Genomic DNA, 16,905 nt, shown 5'->3' with positions numbered 1-16,905 from the left:
TATGATTTGACCCGATTTCCAGCTTCATTTTTTTATTTTTTATTCTTGACTTGAGTAATAAAATAATCAAAATAAATTTTTCCTATTAACCTTTAACACATGACAGAAAATAAGTACATTAGTGACTAGAGGATGTTGCAGCACGCTGAGCCTTGATAACATTTGGTTTATTTCAGTCGGTGATATTGGCAAAACTTGGATGATGTCCTAAAATAAAAAAGAAAACGAAATTATAAACAGATGCTGACTTGGTGAAGTTGCACAGCTTTGCAATAGCAAATAAAGTCAGTCAGGTAAACTTAATCAGTCACAGTAGTGTAGAATTAAATCAATATAACTAGAAATACAACTAAAGGGATGTCTTTGTGAGCAGGATGAGAACACAAAATGCAGCACTGAAGTCTTTAGGAGACAGAATCACTTTATGTACAAGGTCAGAAGTTTTCTGGTACAAGCACAAGCTATTTATTCCCCAACAACACACAAGGCATTCATTAGTAACACAGTGATTGAGCTCAGAGTTAATTAGTAAAAGACACTCTTGTGTACTTGAGTGCTCTTTATCACGTTCTATATTTCTTGACGGAGCTCGTCACAAAGAACACGTCAAAAATATCTGCCTTTTATTAAAATCAGAGCTGTACAATTCTGAAATAGGTTAAAAAAATTACACGCAGTATACTGATACAAAGAGAAGTACTAATCCAGATCTGCCATAATAATAATAATAATAATAATAATAAAACCTCCCCCGAAAGAACAGTCAGCATCATCTCCCATTAAATACATATACATTTTCAAAGCAGTTCATTTCCATACCAGCATGGACAAATCGAAACGTCTACAAAACAAAGCGCACACTTTTTTGTTTCCATTAATACACATTTGGGAATTTTTCAAATTATAACAATTTATGGTGTTATTCTCCGTTTAAATCTTCATCCTCGTCAATGTAAGGGATGTCCAGGTCGTCAGAGCTCCCGTTAAACTTCTTACTGGCTATCTGGGGCGTGCTGGCTGGGGAGGGAGTGTCTTTTCGAGGCTGGATAACATCTGCTTTTTCTCCAGATGTGAACTCTTTCTGTTCATGATCGCGTTGAACCATTAGATGTCTAATTCTCTGTGTCAGGTCAGCAGGTTTGGGAGGGAGGTCAGGTTCCTGGGTTTTCACATGCGTGATTGGTTTTCCTGAGAACACAAACATTACTAAACACACTTGGTATGGCAGATGTAGTACACAAGAGAAGCTCCCGTTTAGGTCATAATTTGTTAACCTAAGACATAATTTTTGTGTTATAAAAAAAAAAAAGAAAGATTTATTGTTAGGGAATTACTGCGATTTATACATAATTCCTCATTTACATGTGTTTCATGGCCAGGCGAGGCCTGTTCTTTTGTAATTTCATTAGAAATGCGGCAGATATAACACCTGAAGTTGGTTCAGTGTTGAATATGTACTTTAAAGCTTTGCACTATAATGAGAGATCAGTGCAAGTGAAAGATACTATCATATCAAAACAAACAAACAAACAAAAAACAACCCCTCCCCCCCTCCCAAAAAAACAAAAGTAAACACACTCTCAGAGTGAGGGAGGGAGGGAGGGAGGGAGAGAGAGAGAGCAAAAACTTTAAAGTGGCCAAAACAGACCCCGGACCAGCTCAGTGACATCAAAAAACACAGAACACAGGTTAAGTGAATGGTGGTTTGTGAAAAACAACTTTACAATGTTTAACCAAGTGACAAACTCTCATTGTTACACCCAGAGGAAGGCGAAAATACCATACCTCTTTACTGACCTTCCAAGTCCAGTGTCCCTAGTAGGTCCAGGCTGTCGGTGCTCAACCATGATGAGGAGTCTAAGTTTTCAATGTCAGATTCTTCCTGATCCAGCTCAGGCAACCTGGAGACCAAGTCCAACCTGTAAACAAAAAAAGATATTAACATTCAAATGAGAGAAATAAGAGGAATAAAAGGAGTACAACTAGAAGTAAACATTACTAGCTCACTTTTCTTGCTTGAGGGACTCGATCCTTTCAAGGAGGGTCTTCACCGCTTCATCAGGCTGTGTTTCCTGTGGAACCTTGAGCTCAGACTGTTCAACAACCTGCACAGAGGCCAGAGCAGCATTATTGTGAGCTATCTGTGGGTTTATCTCTCTCTCTCTCGTATTTGTTAGTGCTCCCGAACTTTTATAACTTCTACTTAATCATTTACCTACTTTACTTTTTTTGTGCTCAGAACTGTTTGCTAAGGACCATTTGCGCCCGCTATTTTGGAAAATGTCGAAAAATAGGAAGAAAGAGGAACAAGAACGTGATGAGTCGGCGAGCCTTGCTAGCACAATCACAGCTCCGCTAACCGAGAAGCTAGCAGAGCACAAAGCTGAACCTTTGGCAGAAATAAGAGACACCTACAAGAAGTATGAGACCAAATTTCAAGCTGTGTGGGAAGCGGTGGAAGACCACAAACAACGCATCTCGAGCTTGGAGCAGTCACTGAACCCCAGAAAGGACAGTTCCAATATGTGTTTCTGGGATAGTTTACTTTTCTCTTTAGCAGGGTCTGTCTTAATGCAAAACATCACCCGGACTGATGCAGTTAAACAAACGCTGTTTGGTGTCGCATTTGTTCTGCTCTTCCTTTGTAGCGTCCTCTCACCGTGGCTTGTCTTCTGAGTCTGAGTTGATTGACAGCCATGGCCTCCGCGTGTTCCAGCTCCTGGATATTTTGCATCTTTTCGTTGTAGCGCCTGAACTGCTCAGTGATCAGGATCTCCACACAACTGTGCAAAACAGTCAATTAATATTATTATTATTTTAGAAATACAGTGTCTAACAAGGACTGTGTAAAGTTGCAGTAGTGCACAATATGATCACTCACAGTGTAGTCCTAGGCACGTCCTTCATACAGAGGAGGGGGTCATCAGAATCAGGTGAACGCAGGATGCAGGGGGCAAACACAATAGCAAGTGCACTTGGTGACATCTTATTGTGCTCTTCGTCCTTTGCAACTCTGAGAGAAACAAACGGGTCAAAATCTCACTGGACTTTCACCACATGACTGAAGAAAAGTCGACTCTGCCTACCTGACAAGGTGAAAGATCAGCCGCTCTAACGTGCTGAAATTAGCAGGAGGAAGTTCTTCGAGCTTTTGGTACACGGCCTTTATTCTCTCTTCTTCCTCGGGTAATTCTGGGGATGAATTAACAGGGGAAATTTTAAATATCTGCACTCACATTTGTTTATATTTGAAAATACTGAAAATTTTAAAGTCACCATTGAAACACAGAGTCAACATGTACATAGTGTCTGTCAATATTATGCAGAATAGTCACACAGTTATAACTGCTATGTTTCTTTTTAAGCAATAACATATACACATAACACGCCACATTATTAGTTACACATGTTCAACTGTTTATTAACACAAATATCTAATTAACCAAATGCACGACAGCAAGTCAATGCATTTAAACATATAGACATGGTAAAAGTAACAAGCTTAAATTCAAACTGAGCATCAGAATGCGGAAGAAAGTAGACTTTGTGGTGTGGTAGTTTGTACCAGACAGGCTGGTCTGATTATTTCAGAAAGTGTTTTATCTACTGGGATTTCTTACACAACGTTTACAGAGAATGATCAGAAACCGAATGAACAGGAGTTCTCTGGCTGAAAATGCCCTGATAAGCATCTCAGAATGCCACACCTACCTGCATATTGTTACCAACTGTGCCAAACGAAGATCACATTGTGTCATTGCTCTTGTGTCAAAAAGCTCAAATCATCTCAATCTGGTTTCTTGAACAGTTAGTTCACTGTACTTAAATGACCTCCACAGTCTCCAGATCTCAATAAAGTGGAGGACCTTTGGGACGTGGCTGAGCAGGTAATTAAAAATGTGGAGAAGCTGTGTGACACTAACATGTAAACATGGAACCAAAGTCTAAGAGGATGTTTGCAGAGAATTAAGGCATTTCTGAAAAAAAAAAAAAGTGCTCAAAGTTTAAACAGTTCCTCACCCACAGCATGCAGAAAGTCGTGGTAGAGGGAAAATGTCATGAGGGGGTCAGGCAGCTCTCTGAGCCAGCGTTTAATCAGGCCTGTGATGGTGTGGATCGGGTAGTTATCCAAACATACTGTCTCAGGATCTGAAGGTAAAAAACAGGTCACACACACACAAAAAATTATACTCAAAAAGAGGTTATTTTAAATGGCTTTTTTTGCCATTAGGTTATGGAGATTTGATGACTTTTTTTTAGAATTTATACTCTTGTAAAATAGTTTTTCTGGAAACTTCGTGCATTTCAACTTTCATTAATTTCTTACTTTTCTGCAGAACCTGGTGAAGCTCCTTCGCTCGGCAGGCCGAGCCCGACTTGCGGTAAATCCCTTCGGTGTAGAGGCCGTTTAGCTCCACGTGCATCAGCAACGTCTCCATCACTATGGGCACGGGGTTGGCTTTACTGGTGAGGGCGCACACCTGCACGCCAAAGTGAGCTGAGGCTGGTAAACTGCCATCCTATCACAAGATAAGAAGAGTAGACATGAGTCTCAAGCAATAAAAGGGAACGTTTTTATACTTATTCTTTCATACTACGATATTTGATTGAAAAATACCTACCTGCCTGGCACACCGTGTCGAGCAGTCCGTGATGATTTTGCTCAGACATTTCTTGTGACATATCAACTTACACGCTAAAATAAAAACAGGAGGAAAACACAGTCAAATTGAACTGTCTATTGTTTCTTGAAATGCTCATACAAATTGTTTTCTTAACTCACCACTGCACATATAGGCTTTCTCCATTCCCCAGATGTAGGAGCCACACAAGTCACATGACTGCATAATGTTCACCTGGTATGTGCTGAACAGGTGATCCAGAGGACTGTCAAGCTGTAGACACAAGAAATAAAGCAAGATCCCTCATGAGACTCAGCAAGATTCACGAGAAGTAAATTCAATTATGATATTTCACTTACACTTTTATCCTTTTTCCTTCTCTTCTTCAACGTCTAGAACCCAGAAGGGAAATATACATATAAATGAGCTGTACTCTTAAAGTATTTTAGCAACTGAGGATCGACCGAATGCAATAAAATTTACCTTTGCAGGTTCAGACGCTGCTCGTTTCTTTGTGGCCCTGATGAAGCCGTCCAGCACAGACTGGAAGAGGTTTACCACCATTGGAACTTCTCCCTTTTCAGTGGCTCCTGCTAGCGTGTTCACCTTGTTATGGAAGCCTTTCATCAGATCTTTGTAGTGAATCTGGGGCTTCTGAGGGTGCCAACAGAATTATTATTTTCAAGCTATTTGGTCAGTAAAAGTGTAAAAAAAATGAAGATTTTCACAAGGAAAACATGAAAAAGCTGCCTTCCATATTCCTCTGTCATTTGAGCCAACAAGTTAAAACACTGACTGACCTGGACAGAGTACATGTCTTTGATGTTCTCTCTGAACTGCATCGTGGCTGTGAGAAAAATCGTCTCAGCTGGCGACAGATCCTTTCTAGTTTGCAGCTCATTCACCTGATGACAAAGGTGAGGAAAGTGTGAACAACTAGACGTTTTTCTAAACGTGGATAGCTGATATTGAAGCTGAAGACAGGAAATAATGTGCTAAATATGGACAATATTTAGTGCCAAAAAAGGAATTTTTTAAATAACTTGTAAATCTGGTTTTAAAGTTGTGTAAAATAACTGGGCTGGCTATAACTGGGACCCATTTCATGTTGCCCATCTATGTGTACAATGATAATCTACCTAAGAAGTAAGTCCTGAAAATAGCACATTTATGGTATAAATGAGAGAGTCGTGTGGGTTTAAACTCAAGTTAGAAACCTGCTCCTTCTCCCTCTTAAGTTGTGATCTCACCTGATTCCCAAGGAACTCATCCAGGTTTCGTAGCTCCTTGCTGTCAGTAACCTCTTGGTCCAGAGAGGAGTCCCACTGCAACCCCCGTGTGGCACGGCTGATTCGAATGGTGGGGTTACGATTTGATTTCGCACTGTTTTGGTTTGTCGTTTGGTTAGAATGTGAAGTGTGCTTGGAGAAGGTGACTGTTGGCAGCAAAAGGACAGATAGCAATATTAGTAATAACATTACAATAAGATTTGACTTAACTGAAGGTTAAATCCTGTAATTTTAATGAAATGCTCATTTTTTAAAACTATGTTGGTGTAGCAGGAATGGCCATGGAGGAGGTCTTTATCCAACAGTTAAAGCTATAAAACGTATCAAATACAGTTCTAAATCCAACATCTTTTGACTTAAATATCTCCTGCAGCCCATTTAAAGTTTACTACATGTCAGTCATTAAAGTGTCATCAGTGTTGCATTATATAAATACACTGAATCTGCATTTCCAGACTTGTGGTTACCTGCTTTATCTGTTGGAGATTCACTGCTGGGGGATATTCTGGGTGCCATTTTCCTCAGGAATTTACCGAGAGACCAAGTCCTGCAAAAAAGACAACCTGCATAAATTCCATGTAGCAGAATATCAAATTACCACAGAACGTTAATGTTGGATTTTGAATTTTTATAAATTAACTGAGTGAGGGCTTCACCTATCAGGGGTGCTGGTGTCGTGATGTCCTATGCTGTCCTCATTGGTGTTGTGGATTGGAAGGGAGAACGTTGAGCCATCAGTTATCTGAAACACAAAGATTTTAAAAACTGGAGCACAAATTGTGTAAAGAAGCCAACAACAACAAAACAAATCACGTTCTGATCCAAAGTGACAGTCACTCCTTTCCCCCCAACCGTGCTCCCCTGCTGCGCAAGCACCAATATCATCTTAAAGGCTTACATTTAAATTTACAAGTGCCTCCACCAAACCACACCCAATGCACATGATATAACTGCAGCACAATAGTGACAGTCCATCACCAGCTTCCGTTAAACGCCAAAGAAGAAGAAGCAGTCTTCGGTATCTTAGCTGTGTCCAAGTTCAGAGGTGTCTTTTGCATCTTTCGGAAGTCGCATTTGCAGGTCGATTACGTAACAGCGATGCGACAAAGGATGTCCAAACTCAAAGACTCCTCCAAATGCTGCGACAAATGCGTCCTCCCTTTTACCAGATTTGTGTCGGGTGTCTTTTTGGGTCACAAAATAAACTTTTAAGATATTTTTAGGCGAGAATGTAGCTGTGTAAACTTCAAATATTTGCCCAATTTATCAAGACATCACATATTTGCAAAAGTGCCCTGACGTTTTCGGAGACGTCTGTTACCCACCAGCTCGATAGCTAGCCGGGTGGTTAAGGCTCACTAGAGCCGGTGTTCCAGATTAACTGGCATCGCAGATCAGTTGGTCGAATAGATGTGTGGTAGACTTGCTTTTAAAGGGCCGCTACCGACAAGCCAGCAAATAAACACCAAATATTAAATCTGTGACATTTGTGATATTACCTCAAACACAGTCCGTCAGTCTTGTTGCTGCTGAACAACAAAATGTTTAAAAATGTTGCGAGTTTACTTGGTGATATAGTTACAGTAATCACTACTCCTGTTGTTCATCATGATTTTAATTTTCTTTGTTAGAACAAAGAAATACGTTTGAAATATGACACATTAATATTTCACTAGTGTTGTAACATCACATCCTGTAAGCATAGTCTGCCTTTGTCTTTTAACTTGTGACACATGCAGTACAGGCTGAGTGGCTGCACTTACACCTCGAGCATTCAAATCTATACTATAACTACTGTTATATTGTTCACACAGCTGAATAAACGTCAAACAGAAAACCGATTAAACAGAAGTGTGAGATGGTAGAGAGTTTACTCCAAATTTAAAAATTAAAAGTTTAATAAACTATCATCTTGTCTTTATTTTTAGTTAGCACATACCTTAAACACTTCAAGCTGTAAGCTAATGATAGTTATATAAGAGCACATGCATGCTGGTGCAATAAGCTGTACGTTTTACGTCCAATGGATGATGATCTGATTAGTCGACTAATTGCAAAAATAATCGGTTACTAACAAAATAATCTTTTTGTGGCAGCCCTAATGTTAAGCAGTCGTTAATAGACCAGGATGGCTCTGTAAAGAGGAAATCAACAAGTCATATTTGCATATATGCATTATCAGGGTCAAGGGGAACATATGTTACTTTAATATGTACAATTCCTTATAGTTAAATATTAATAGAAGTTTCAGTCCACAATTAAAAAGACTTGATGATAAGTTAATAAATCAAAACTGATTTAATAATGGCCGCCTATTAAATACTGTATGTTAGTTTGTGTTGCATAACCATAACGACAAGAAGTGACCAAACACACTGACATCAGAGCACATAATAATATTCTTTTCATATTCTAATATTCTGTCCTTGCTGACCCTCTCCTCATTTTGGTCGGAAAGACAAGAAAGATCAGAAATGAGCTTTAAAAACGGGCTTTAATATTTCCCTTCTGCTTGAAAGCAACAGCCCATTTTTCACTGTCCTGGCCTGCACAGCAGAAATCAGAAGTCCCAGAACAATCCAAGCTATCCAACCATTTGGTACATACACATGCAAGAGTTGCATGCAGAGAAGAGATCTGGTTGGCAAAAAAATCCCTATATCCAACCTTGGATTTGAGGTCCTGGACATCGGCGCTACTGACCAAGCTCGTCAGACTGGCCACACAGGGACTTATGGGCGGCAATGGAAAGCTCCAGTACTCGCTCTCCTTGGAGCCAGCAAAGTTACACATCAAACCACTGCGGGCGTAGGCTAAGCGCCGCTTGTGTTTCTTGCGCTTGCGGACCCGGACCTTGACCTAATTGGGCCAGGGAAAGTGATGAGGTACGAGGTCTGCGAGACCTCCTTTGATGTGCAAGAAGCCTCCTTTCATGTGTTTTTCACTGTAACATTAGCTCACAGTACACAAAGCTACAACACTATCATACATGCAGCAAGGACACTAACAATCACTCAATAAGAGCACAAAAATAATAAAGACAGGTTAAATTAAACTTTTTAGGTCAATCACTGATACAGGAGCTGATGTTACCTCGTTGACTGAAGATGAGCTGTCAGAGCCTGATGAGCTGATCTTGGAAAGTTCATCTGCAGACATGGACTTTTTGGTGCTGTTTGTAGAGGGAAATAAAAGCAATGAGTGATTGTTTGACTAAATATAAAACACTTTCCAATCATTATTAATAGCATGAGAATCTATACTTTAGGATCTTAAGGCAGAAATACTTATTCAAGATGCTTAAACAGAAAGCATGTCATACAGTTAGACCCATAACTATTTGGACAATGGTATCATCTTTGTAGTTTTGTCTTTTTAGTTTTGAGGCAGACTGTGCAGACTTGCAGCTTTAACTCGAGGGTTGTACCAGTACTATTGTACAGGGTTTAGGAATTACAGCCTTTAAAAAAAACCCAAAAAACCAAAATCACAGACAGTCCCCCATTTTCAGAGGCTCAAAGGTAATTGGACAAACTGACATAATTTCAGGTGATTTCATCTGTCCAAAAAAATTTTTTGTCTTCTTTTCCAGAACTGTGCGAGCCCAATCAAGTTTAATGCCTTTCTTTGCCTGAGTGTAAACCCTCTGCTTTTATTACGCCATTCATTGGAAGCAAGTGGCAGAACCTGCTGCTGTTGTGCTTTTTGTTCATTTTACTAACTTTATCTCCATCTAACATTGTTTTTTTTGGCTCACATTCAAGCAAATGAAGTGGCTGTCTTTTGTTTCCCCCCAGTCTTTCAAAGTCAAGATCTAAAAGCCTACTACTTGTCTTCCTTTGCACTCTCAACGACAGAGAACTTCCAACACCTGATCATCAATGATGATGTGACTGCCCGGAGCAAAGTCTGAAATCCCAGCTGCGATTTGAAATCTGGAGCTGGTCTAACGATCATCGGGGAGCATGTGATCTTTGTGGAATATAAGATGGACCAGCTGTGGTGAGCCGATTAACACCAGAGGGAACAAAGAGTGCAGTTTGATGCGCTTTTCATGAAGACACACTCTCACTTCCCGGACCACAGTGTGACCTTCCATGACTTCAGGACTTTTCAGGGAGACTGGGATGTTGATTGCGTAATAATTTCCTGCAGAAATGCATCCGTATTACTCACTAAGGGAATTTGTCCTTGCTGCTGGTGTTTGGATCTAGTGTGAATCCACACACTGTTTGGATTCCTCTGTCAGGTGATGCGGAGGTCATCCAAATAACTGTGGCTGTGGATAATGACCATCCTCTGCACCACATAGTGGAGATGCAGCTAATCACTTTCTCAAACGTGTTTGCACTGTGCTGCCACAAAGACAGACTCAGAAAACCTTGGTCATACCGCACGCCCTACATTCATTTTGGGATTAAGCTTCTTGCTGAATCATTTAGATTTGGACTCTCTGAGCTCTTCGCTGTTTAACTGAACTCCTTCTTTAGTGTGACTTTCAACTTTCTGAGCAAAGTTTTTTTTTTTTTTTTTAAAGCTGCAGTAACAGACATTTTCCCGGCTATTGTCTCATCTTCACCCTATTCACATTCATGAAGGCGCCTCTTGATTGCAGACCTTGACAATGATACGCCTACCTGCTAAAGAATGTTTTGGACTTGCTGGGTGAGGTTTTTCTTAGCTAAGGAAAAAAACGTGTCTCCCATTTTGGGCCTTTTGGTGTGCTTTGCACTCCCTACTCTTTAAAAATTTATTGGATTTGTTAATGTGGCCACGCCTAAAGTTTCAAAAATCTCTTGGTGGGTTTCTTTTCAGCCTAACAATGGCCTCCTTCACCTACATCATCGTCTCACTGAGTCTCACGATCAGATTTTCAGTGAAAATCTAAAAAAAAAAAAAAAGTTAAACACTTATCTGCTTAATTGATCACTGAAGAATGAGGAAACAGGCATCCTATTAAACTTTTACTTTTGAGTCTTTGTGAGCTCAAAGTCTTCACTTCAAAAACATCAATAATAAAATGCACTGTGGTGGTTGCCCAAATTTGGACCTTGGACTGTATTCAAAACATTTTTCTGAGGCCATGTTAGCAGAACCACTGACTGTAGAAGTTGAAAAACTTACTGAAATTTATTTCTCCTATAATTTCTTTGCCGGAGTGCTTCAGAACCTGAATCTCCTTCACTATGTCTGTTGTCCTTCCACCTATCGGCCTTCTCCTTGAATCCCCCGAAATCTTTGTAGCGCTGAAGTGTGTTTCCCTTAGTGTGGCTGGTGGAGTCATTGTTAATGGAAACTAGATCTACAGGGACGGAGAAGGGTCTGGTGAGTGATGGAGGGGATTTGCCTTGACGTTTCTCATTGCCTTTGTCCCGCTGTACAGCAAGACTATTGACTGGGTCAGGCTGCTCCATTTTTTCCTGCCTCTTCAACTCCCTTTTTCCCAAGCTGTTATTAAAAAAAAAGAAAAAGATTAGAGAAAAAAGTGAAATGAATATGAATCCTAACAGTTTTTAACTGCTAAATTCTCATTTTACCTGAAATTTATTATTAAACCAGAGACCATTTTGCTTCCGTAAAGCTATCACAGATACAGCAGATTAGCACATATCCTATTTTGTCCTACTATTATTTAGCCACCAGAGGGCACTGACAAGCATATTTTTCAAATGGTGCATTTCAGCGTACATACCCTGATAAATGCATGCCTTTAAAAATAAACTGGATTGTCAAGGGCATGTGTTTGTGAGCAAACACATATTTCCTTATAGTATTAATCTGAAATCATCTACTGCTTGCTTGCATGCCCTTGAATGCAGCACTCTGCGCCAGATAAATGAGCCTAATGCACTGAGTGTGGGATACATCATCAATTCAAAGAGATCAATCAGTGTAATGCTCACAATCCGAGTAATGGCATATCTGAATAATAACTACAAGAGCTGTTACTCCTGTAATGCACTTCAGCCACATCAGTACCTTTCCTGTCCGCCCCGGTCTTTGGAGCCGCCATCATCCTGCTTCCACTCCGTGTGTTTGGATGCCTCCATGGACGTCCTCCATGCTGCCTGCATCAATGTAGCGGTTCGATTTTGGGTCAGAGAAAACTGACGCCATCTCCTCTGTAAGAGCAGAAATACTATTTTAGCCCTAATCAAGTATGTTTTTGACTTTGAGGAACATTTTCAGTTACTGGCACAGCAAGAAAAAAAAAAAGAGCCTAAGTGACCCAAATCTTACTGGCTCAGCCTCAGAGTTTTTTGTTTTTGTTTAGCAGTGAGCATAAACAAAAGTGCTGCACCTGTATGATCATTGTAGCATCTCTTTTGTGCAGAAAGTGGAACCTTATGAGGCACGTGCGGAACCAGCGCTGCAGGGTGATGATGCGGCGCATCACTTCTTTGTTGAGTGTGTCTTGAAGCAGTTGCCGTTGCTTTTCCTTAAGGAAAACCTGAGTAGATAAGAAGATGCCATACATATAATAAATGCAGACACATTTGTGCAGTTAACTCTTCTCTAGATTTTAGCACACACACACCCTGCTTCTCTGACATTTATGCGTGTTTATTAGTTTACTTGCGTCAGAATTCTAAAATGTATTATTGTAATTCTGAAATTGTAGTTATTAACGAACGCTTTTAAAGGGAGACCAGAGGCAATTTAATATGGGGCTGATTGGTTTGAAAAGCGATATTGTGATCTACCTTTGTTTTTCCTATTTGGTAGGTCTTCTTATCCAAAGCCATCCACTCAAACAGTGCCGTGATGTGCGCTGGAGTTGCAGCAGTTCCTTGTGGAAACAAAATCCTAAACTTCTCAACAAATTCCTGCCATTGAGAGAAAAACAGCATCAGAAGATGAAAATGAATGAATCAGTTGTTCCTTTCCTGAGGATGATTATTTATATACATTTATAAGTAGAATCACATTAAAATGAGTGCCCACCTCAAATGTGTATTTGGCACTGTAGCCAGACTTCTGGATGTGAACTATCTGCAGTAAGCCTGTATACCTGATTTGGTTTAGGACAAGTTTATCATCAAAGCACAGCTCCTTCTGTTTAAATAAACAAAAAAACAAAAAAAAAAATGATGAAGTTTCTTATTCAGTGAAACATATAAACTTCATAATGATGATGCCACAGATTCACAGATTACCTTTTCAGCATTGGCGCGCACACAGAAAATGAAGAAAGGCTCGGCTTTTGCAATTCTGTCCATCAGAGTTGTGAGTGATGCCTGCAAGAAGCATACAAACAGTGAGCAAGTTTTCATTAAAGTACTTCATCTTAAACGGCAACAGAGTTTTTAAGCCTTTCTGATAGGGTGTCACTTGAGGATATCACCGTTAAGAATGACATAGTATTAAAATGTTTCCACACCAGGGATATTTTAGATGTTATGCTGAAGACAAACCTGGAACTGAGAGCCTACTGTAGAAGGATTTGATTTTCGGTGAGGATGGAAGATGGATTTGCTGGTTAGGTCGTGCCCCGTGAGACCAATAATGTGTCGGAGAGAACGCAAATCAACAAGGTTCTGTTTGATAAAACATAAATATAACTGTGAGCTTCCTGACTCTAAAACAAAATCAAAGACTATTGATAAAGAATCAGTTAACATCCATGAGTTATGAGGCTTTACCTTTGGGATAATCTGCTTCTGTCGACCGCTTTTAGTTCTCCTGCAGAAAACAGACAGAAAGAGGATTATGAAAAACTGTTATATATAATATAACTGTTTAACCAAAAGCAAGCTCACCTTTTCTGCACAGTACAGCAGACGGGCTGGCTGGTTTGGTCGTGACCCATGGCCAAAAAATCAAATACATCAACTGGTCGTTCATCAGAGTGATCAAAGGAGAAATCCAGACTCGTGCTGGTACTGCAAGAATGAGAGAACCTCTTTAACTTTATCAGCACAGAACCGTTCTTATGTTATGTTTTGTTTTTTGCTTATATGACCATGTGAAACTTAACTCACTGGATGTTAAGCTTTTTATTCATCATCCAGTGCTAAACGACATATATCTTGTTGGTGTCTGCATCGAGACCAATTCCCAATATGTGTCATTCATGTACTTGTGTGTTATATTTACCTGGATAGTTGAGTCAAAGTACTCCGGCGCTTATCTAGTATCTCTTTAAAAGACTTCCGTCTTGCAGCAGCTGTGGCGACAGTAAAGCAAGCTAGTTGTACATTATAACAAAAATGAGAAACATTTCACATAAAGAAACTCGACTGTCTTGATAAAGGCTGACAAACTCATTAAGGGCAGAAAGTCAAACAAAGGTGCCAATGTTGTCCTACAAAGGAAATTCACTTTTCTCTCTCTTTTTTTTTTTAGATAACTGTCAACCATAACTAAACTACCCACTTAATTCTTCCCGTCGACGTCCCAGGTTCTTGAATACTGTGAGGATGCGGATGGCTGCTCGGAGGACACCCCATCTGAACTGTGCTTCCGGGCTGGAAGCAACCAAGTGATGGATGAAGGAGCGCTCACTGCTCCGTAGAAGTGATATGACATCAGGACGCATGTGTTCTGTGTTTTTCTTTCTGAAGTCCTAATGAATGAGAAATAGTAATGATCAGTACACAACCGTGTGTGGTTCACAGCCTTCGCAGTGTTTACACATGTGTCTGACACTAAAAACTAACAATGCTTCCACAGTTTTCTCTGTGGAGGGAATTAATGATTTACTTGGCTGCAAAGAGTTTTTTTCCCCCACACTTCCTTATCAAACAAGGTTACTGCAAAGCCAAAAAAAAGAAGAAGAATTTTACTCCACCTTGATGTGATATTTAACCCTCCCAGCAAAGTGTTGAATCACAAAAGTTGGCTCTGTGTGTGGAGATGGTTTGAAGTATGGGTTGTCCTGATGCTGCTTCTTTATCTTTACCAGCAGACTCTTGTCTGTGGCCTCGGTGAGGCTGAAGAAACACAGTGAGAAAGAAAAATACATGACATAAGGCACCAGCCTTTTTTGGGCCACGGACCAGTTTATGTCCAACAGTATTTTTACGGACCGGCCTTTAAGGTGTCGCAGATAAATACAACAACAAAAATAACCCAAAAAAGATTTATTGATAACACCCAGGAAAAGACCCAGGAAAACGGAGTTAACGATAAAAAACGCAAAAAAAATTAAATAAATAAATAAAAAATAAAAACACACTAAAAAAAAGATAAAAAACAATAAAAACCCTGAAGACCTGAAAGCCTCAACTCTCGCAGCCCAGCACCAAACGACTCCTGGGGGTTGGGGACCGCTGACATATGGAATAAATGTACGACTAAACAATGGTAAGACGAGATAAAGGCAACCTCAAAAATAAATAAAAAAAATCATTTCATCCCATAGTGGTTTTTGTTTTTTTTAAACTGACGTTACATAGAGAAATAATTACATTTTAAAAAGAAGAGTTGGCTCTGGCATATTTACTAGACTGACAATACAGAAAGTATACTGTGATGAACTGAATCATCTCTACCTGTTATTAGCTGTGATTTGCCCGAAAAATAATTCAAACTGAATTTTTATTTAACTCCTTTTTAATTTGAGCGTTCATAAAAGATTAATTACAGTCTGTTCTAATGCAAGTGTACTTGATTTTTTTTCTCATTACAGTAACAGGTTACAATCATTTAAATATATAACCATTTGAATACGTGTACAACCTGTTTTAAACCAAAACAAACTTCAATTAATATTAATTACTGAACACTTGAATGAATTTTACTACAATTAAATGAACGCTACACATGAACTACAGCCGCATTAAAAAAAAAAAAAAAAACAATGATTACACACAGAATTATGTCATGTATATCAATGTGTCTTTCACCAGGTCAAATAAAAGCCCGTCTGAACTTGTTTTTACTGAACTAAAAACTTCTTAAAGTGTGAAGAAAAACAAAAATGAAACAAAACAATCTGAATATGTGCAAAATAAAATTAAAACTGCCCAGAATGTGAGCTGCCTCGCTGGAGGTTTGTGCTCTCGGATACTTCTTTGATTTCAGTATATTTTTGGTAACAAATGAACTGATGCAAAAGGCAAAAAGTTTAACTCGTCTGCTAATACATAACTAAAGTATAAAGTATGTCCTCACCGAAGTTATAATTGTCATTATAGGCTATTCATTAATACAAAATTTCTATTTTAACTACATTGCCTTGTAATTAAACAATTAAATAGTTTCAATAATGTAAATTTTATTTGTTTCTTTAACCCCCCCCAAAATATTAACAAAAACTAAACTAAGATTTCACACTAGTTTTAAAATACATTTTAGCGAAAGTAAAAAAAAAAAAAACAAACAAACAAAAAAAAACTAACAAACAATATTTTTTTTAAAAAACATGTCATAGTTTATTTTCCCTACACAGCCAGCCTGAGGTGGCTTTAAGTACTGAAACATTTTCTGTGTCTTGACAGTCTAATTAGAGTGTAAAACGAACACCTGAACTAATTAGACATTTTTATGTAACAAAAAAATAATTTCAACAAGCAAATGAACTATGGAAACTGAATTAAAAAAAAAATATATATATAGATGAAAATTAAATTAATAAGGTCTACAGTAGTATGAGTTCACTTACTTGCTCTCCTTCTCCAGCAGGTCGAAGAGTCCGATCGACTTCTTGTCGAACAGCTGAACGCAGTCGCTGTTGTCGCTGAACTCGATGTTTTTCCAGACAATGCCCTCTTCCACAAACTCCTCCTGGCATTTATCACAACATATTTACGCAATCATGTCATGTGTTACTGTGAATCAGTCTTCCAAGCTCAAGAATGCCGTTAGTAACACAGTGTTGCAATGATAGTAAAATGAAATTTACTATCCGCAAATTTCAATTTATTGCACATATTCAATTTGTTGTCTGATTGCTCAATGTTCTTTGATTTGAAAGTAAAGAAAAGAGAAAAACAGAAAAAAATGTGGCCATTGAGTGTATGTTGTAAAACATGCCAATATGTGCGTGAAAA

At 39.0% G+C, this 16,905-nt stretch overlaps 1 protein-coding gene across 3 annotated transcripts in view; it reads right to left on the bottom strand.

The window, feature by feature from the left end:
- Positions 1 to 146: 146 nt before the first annotated feature.
- The window catches only part of myo9b (myosin IXb), a 31,285-nt gene continuing 14,526 nt past the window's right edge, over positions 147 to 16,905 (bottom strand). Inside the window, exons 11-41 of one of the 3 annotated variants that reach the window (XM_026149528.2) lie at positions 16,518 to 16,639; positions 14,703 to 14,844; positions 14,288 to 14,477; positions 14,009 to 14,078; positions 13,672 to 13,794; positions 13,555 to 13,594; positions 13,327 to 13,449; positions 13,069 to 13,149; positions 12,857 to 12,967; positions 12,616 to 12,738; positions 12,213 to 12,362; positions 11,891 to 12,033; positions 11,036 to 11,359; positions 9,005 to 9,083; positions 8,579 to 8,770; positions 6,568 to 6,653; positions 6,379 to 6,458; positions 5,873 to 6,057; positions 5,423 to 5,527; positions 5,106 to 5,276; positions 4,982 to 5,014; positions 4,784 to 4,895; positions 4,623 to 4,696; positions 4,328 to 4,520; positions 4,021 to 4,149; positions 3,087 to 3,192; positions 2,882 to 3,013; positions 2,660 to 2,783; positions 2,008 to 2,105; positions 1,786 to 1,919; positions 147 to 1,188 (exon numbers count right to left, since the gene is read on the bottom strand). In XM_026149528.2, the coding sequence (XP_026005313.2) occupies positions 1,790 to 1,919; positions 2,008 to 2,105; positions 2,660 to 2,783; positions 2,882 to 3,013; positions 3,087 to 3,192; positions 4,021 to 4,149; positions 4,328 to 4,520; positions 4,623 to 4,696; positions 4,784 to 4,895; positions 4,982 to 5,014; positions 5,106 to 5,276; positions 5,423 to 5,527; positions 5,873 to 6,057; positions 6,379 to 6,458; positions 6,568 to 6,653; positions 8,579 to 8,770; positions 9,005 to 9,083; positions 11,036 to 11,359; positions 11,891 to 12,033; positions 12,213 to 12,362; positions 12,616 to 12,738; positions 12,857 to 12,967; positions 13,069 to 13,149; positions 13,327 to 13,449; positions 13,555 to 13,594; positions 13,672 to 13,794; positions 14,009 to 14,078; positions 14,288 to 14,477; positions 14,703 to 14,844; positions 16,518 to 16,639 (3,771 nt within the window). In that variant the 3' untranslated portion in view covers positions 147 to 1,188; positions 1,786 to 1,789. The remainder of the gene's footprint in view (positions 1,189 to 1,785; positions 1,920 to 2,007; positions 2,106 to 2,659; positions 2,784 to 2,881; positions 3,014 to 3,086; positions 3,193 to 4,020; positions 4,150 to 4,327; positions 4,521 to 4,622; positions 4,697 to 4,783; positions 4,896 to 4,981; positions 5,015 to 5,105; positions 5,277 to 5,422; positions 5,528 to 5,872; positions 6,058 to 6,378; positions 6,459 to 6,567; positions 6,654 to 8,578; positions 8,771 to 9,004; positions 9,084 to 11,035; positions 11,360 to 11,890; positions 12,034 to 12,212; positions 12,363 to 12,615; positions 12,739 to 12,856; positions 12,968 to 13,068; positions 13,150 to 13,326; positions 13,450 to 13,554; positions 13,595 to 13,671; positions 13,795 to 14,008; positions 14,079 to 14,287; positions 14,478 to 14,702; positions 14,845 to 16,517; positions 16,640 to 16,905) is intronic. The other 2 variants (XM_026149525.2, XM_026149527.2) reach the window with 2 other exon arrangements.

The sequence above is a fragment of the Astatotilapia calliptera genome, chromosome 18 (assembly GCF_964374335.1).
Source record: "Astatotilapia calliptera chromosome 18, fAstCal68.1, whole genome shotgun sequence".
NCBI classification, from domain to species: Eukaryota; Metazoa; Chordata; class Actinopteri; order Cichliformes; family Cichlidae; genus Astatotilapia; species Astatotilapia calliptera.
The sequence above is the reverse complement of the archived record's forward strand: the minus strand, read 5'-3'. Positions and strand labels throughout refer to the sequence as shown.